The sequence below is a fragment of the Camelina sativa genome, chromosome 17 (genome assembly GCF_000633955.1).
Source record: "Camelina sativa cultivar DH55 chromosome 17, Cs, whole genome shotgun sequence".
Lineage (NCBI taxonomy): Eukaryota > Viridiplantae > Streptophyta > Magnoliopsida > Brassicales > Brassicaceae > Camelina > Camelina sativa.
Window position 1 is genome coordinate 2882358 of NC_025701.1, and position 4405 is coordinate 2886762.

At 36.8% G+C, this 4405-nt stretch overlaps 2 protein-coding genes across 3 annotated transcripts in view; both read right to left on the reverse strand.

Annotated features, from left to right (window-relative positions):
- Positions 1-2312, reverse strand: part of LOC104754887 (O-glucosyltransferase rumi homolog) — a 3929-nt gene extending 1617 nt beyond the window's left edge. The window contains exons 1-6 of the mRNA XM_010477172.2: positions 2097-2312; positions 1538-1776; positions 1099-1449; positions 833-1022; positions 692-756; positions 378-588 (exon numbers count right to left, since the gene is read on the reverse strand). Of these exons, the coding sequence (XP_010475474.1) occupies positions 378-588; positions 692-756; positions 833-1022; positions 1099-1449; positions 1538-1776; positions 2097-2216 (1176 nt within the window). The 5' untranslated portion in view covers positions 2217-2312. The remainder of the gene's footprint in view (positions 1-377; positions 589-691; positions 757-832; positions 1023-1098; positions 1450-1537; positions 1777-2096) is intronic.
- Positions 3564-4405, reverse strand: part of LOC104754889 (non-specific phospholipase C1) — a 3707-nt gene continuing 2865 nt past the window's right edge. The window contains exons 3-4 of one of the 2 annotated variants that reach the window (XM_019239737.1): positions 4352-4401; positions 3564-4106 (exon numbers count right to left, since the gene is read on the reverse strand). In XM_019239737.1, coding sequence (XP_019095282.1) covers positions 3775-4106; positions 4352-4401 — 382 coding nt within the window. In that variant the 3' untranslated portion in view covers positions 3564-3774. The remainder of the gene's footprint in view (positions 4107-4351; positions 4402-4405) is intronic. The other variant, XM_010477174.2, reaches the window with a different exon arrangement.

Consider the following 4405-nt stretch of genomic DNA (forward strand, 5'->3'; position numbering starts at 1 on the left):
TTGTTTTCTTCTTCTGTTGGATCAACCTCTCAAGCCTATTCCTATCTGCATCTGGAAGTTTACATGGTTGATCCAGAGAAGGTGCTACGACTCTGGATCGTTCGAGTAGTTCCCTCTCTTTTTGTTCAGCAAAGCAAAGCAATGATCCTGCACAGACTTCATTAGCTGAAGCCGGCTTCTCTGGTTTGAACTTCTGAAGCTTTGAGTACTCGCTGATGAGATGAAACATGTAGTCATAAATCCGATTCATGCTAATGCTTTCCATATATTCTTGTCCTCTTTTTCCTATTTTTTCAGCCTGTAAAAAGGAAACGCCTTAGGAACATGAATGGTATCTGATATATTGATGATTCGACTACAAATGTGGAATATATTACATCAGATGGGTTGGCATTGCCCCAATCAACAGCATATTTGATGGACCGACATAGATCAGTGGGAGAGACAGGCCAATAGTTTTGCTTGGGAAGGAGGCCTCTGCTGAAGAAATCTTCATACTCAGGTGAGATTATGAGTGTCATGGAACCACAGGATAGGATATACTTAAGGGAAACGGACCAAGCGTAACCCTCTGCATATATTTTGTACCTAATAATAATGATACAATGAATTCCAATCATATTAGATCCTTCTCATATCCTCCAGTCATATATATAAATGCATAACTTGAGGGGTTTCTCTTAAGACATACCGGTGATTGCATTGGTTGGAGAGCTTGGATTGTTCAAAGCCACCTTTTGCTTCTTCTGCCCAGTCCTGTATTTTAAAACACAATCAGCATCCATCCCATCCAGGTTAAACTATTCTATTAGGTCTGTAAGCAAAAGCGAACCTGGCGCATAATCTGTGCTCCCCATAACCTTGAATGGTTGCATTTCATGAGCTCTACTCTAATAGGTGATACAACATCGGGATTGCCTTTCCAGTAAGCTCTAGGTTGCTTGCTTTCCCAGCTACGTCTTCTAGACCCTTGCTTTATATCCCCAAACTCTTCTTCCCACGGCCTTAGATTTGTCTCCGACCTTCAACACAACACTCAGATTCAGGCAAGACACAACTAATGGGTCTAATGGAAAAAAGAGATTATAATATGTATACCAGCCCCAGAAGGACCAATCCGGAAAAGGAATGTCCAAATGAGCTTCATTAGTGCAATAACGAAAAAGCGGAACTGGAAAAGACTGGTGCTCTGTCCGGTTGATGATAGGTTTGTCCATGCAATCAAACATCATGTCAACATCAGGAACCATCCCAGGATACTTGTTGAGCAGTTGAAGAATCCCCCAGATGGTGAACATCATTCTGCTCTGCACACACGCGTAGTAAAGATCAACGTATAGCTTTCCCGATAGTATCAACACTCGAAACGCAGCGTTTGCTTTAGCCCTCTTCACGTGCTCTTTAGTCACCCCAGTCTTTGCCCATGGCTCTAAGTCCCGGTGAATATACCTGGCTTTTCATCAAATCAATGATAATCAACCAAAAGCTTGAAACTTTTCTGAGTAGTAATGAAATTGGTTCAGTTTCAGACTCTAACCTGAAGAAGTCTGGGCATTGCGGTTGATGGGTTGAACGACCCGACCCGGAATCTGGTAGGAGACTCTTCGGTTGAACGACGGCGTTGTAAGGACATGAGAAGTAGGAGCATTGAAGGATTCGGTAAGCTTGAGAATGTCTCGTAGCTTCGTTGAAAGATTTGCGTGGGAAGATGTGCCACGGTGTCGGTTCCAAGTTATGTCCGGCTAGAGTTTTCGTCTGAGCTACAAAGTCATCAACCTGTTCGACGAAATTACCCAGTGAGAAGAAGAAGACAATAATAAAATAAAAAAAAAGCAGTCACGTGTGGTTTGTTCTTAAGATCACAGAGAAGCAATAAAAGCTTAGTAATATTTATGATTGGATCAATCAATCACGGAGAAAACAATTTACTAACATAAATTTTACAGTATCAATGTCGCTGAAGGAGTCTGACAAAATTACTGAACAAAATATTCCGAAAGGACAAAATAAGCAAAAAAAAAAAAAAAAAATCTATGTTTCTGTCAGATCCGATAATACGTAAATTAGGAAAGTAATTGCTGAAGGGAAAAAAATACCTTGTAGAGAAGAAGAGCGGTGAAGGAGAAGAAGGAGAGAGCAAGAACACATAAAAGGAGATATGAAGGTGAACGAGGAGAGCTTTTGTGAGGAAGACGAAGACGGAGACGAAGACCCATTTTGTTATTTTATTTTTCTCTTCTTTTTCTTTGTTTCTTCTTCCTTCTCTGCACAACTTTTTTTTTTTCTACTTTTCTTTCATTTTCTTTTTTGTTTCTTTTTGGTGATTTTAATGGCCTCTCAAAGAAAAAGAAATATTCTGTGGATTTATTATTGGGGATATATACAGTGCGCCGCTCGACGCGGAGGTTCACTTTTCTCTTTTCAAATTACAATCAAGTTTGTTTCTATTTTAATTCTACCAATTTATTTTTTCTTTTTTAATCTTTGACATTATTAAAAAAAAAGAATCTATTATTTGTAAAAAAAAATTAAACAGAAGAATCTAGTATTTCTTCTATATTAGATGTTTTCAAATTTTCACATAAATGAAGAAAAATATTTAATGTTTAAATATAAGTGCATTGTTTATTTATAAATAACATATTTTTATAATTATTAACTAACAGTAATTTATTAAACTTTTAATTTTCATTTAAATTTCAATAACATTAATTAATAATAAAAATATACAGAAAATCCATTATTGTGGTAAAAAAAAATCTTAAAAAGTCATCATTAGCTTTTATTTATCCGTAACATTTATTAACGAAAAGTTCTCACCCACATGGCCTTGTCGATTTTTGTACTCATTTATTAAGTTCGGCGAGTTTAGGAAAGAGTAAGACTTTTGTAATTGGTGAAAAAGTGAAAGCCAAGGGAGCTCGTGGTATGTAAAAGAAACACAATTACATGATGCTAGTTGCTATGTAATGGGATTAGATTTAGTGTTTGGTATGTATGTGAATTAGCTCTGTAAAGACATTATCTCATGTAATGTTGGAACAGATGGAAGTTAACTTTATTATGGTGTCTTGTCTTCTTACCCATCAAACTATCAAAGTGTCTTTAAGTTTGGCCATCACGTCTTCCTTGTATATAAAGTTAACAAAATGTGTTCGATGTAAACATAACAACAAGCCAAAAGAGATCCATCCTTCTTCGTTTCATGTACTTTTTTTTTTCTCTTTATTTCTTCGTTTTTTATATTGTGCTTAAACTAAAAAATGGCAGCTCTTAGCTTGGAGTTGTTTAAGAAGATCCAGGGATGCACCGACGCAGTGGTGGAATCCGCATGCCTTTACCTGATGTTTACTGATAATTAAATCGTTTGGAACACTACGATTATGAACGAGTTCTAAACGATTTGTGAACGAGATTTGAGTATTTATGGATTAAGAGAGATATCTAATATATTTATAAATTTCTTATTTATATTTCTATTTATCTTAGCTTAGAAGCTTAGTGTTGTCACTGAATATATTTATTACATTTACATTTGTATATATATTTTGGTTTCGAAAACCTAGGTTTAATGGTTCTTTTATCTATTTTTTGCATAAGGATACATATTAGTATCACAAGAAACCTCCATTCATTCCAATTTCCAAACATATGGAGATGGAGGCCATAATTCTTTGATCCCATTACATGCTAAGTATATATGCATCTAAGTAAAGTGGTTTCATGCGAAGGCCACATACATTTACATATAATCCATTACACTAATTACAGATTTCAGTAGCTTCCAATATACTTGTTGGCCCCTTCACTGGGACTGGGACTGGTCCTGGTTGTCAGGGACGGCCTCATAGTGACTATAGTGTTTTCGTCTGCTCCTGCTTCTAGTGCAGCCACCCCTGCTTCCAGAAACTTCTCAACAGCGTCCTCTGCGTACTTGTTGCCTTCACTAACAGTCATGTTCTTCCCAATGTCTGGATATGAGTTTAGAAGATGGTCTCCAACTAGTTGGGAAGCGAGTTGGATCAGCTCCACCTGGAATTCTGAGAGCTTTGAGTCTTCTCTCGCTCCCCGTGGCCTCAGCAATTGTGTCACTTCCGGTAGTTTCTCTGTTGGATTGTCATAATCACCAAGGTCAAAAAATTGATGAAACCGATCTTATGTATAAGTATTTTTCCAATATTCTTGTTTTGGATTCAGAAGCAAGTTCTAAGTTCATCACTAATTTAGTTCTCACTTATATCAACATACAAGGCGTATCTTTCATCCTTATTTTGGTTATTACTTAATGTAAGGATTTTACGCAAGATCATGAATAATGGACTGAGAAATAGAGGTAGAGAATGAAACAGACCTGGACAATCTTGGCGAGGAGATTCTCGGATACGGAAGTACTTCTCAAATGTAC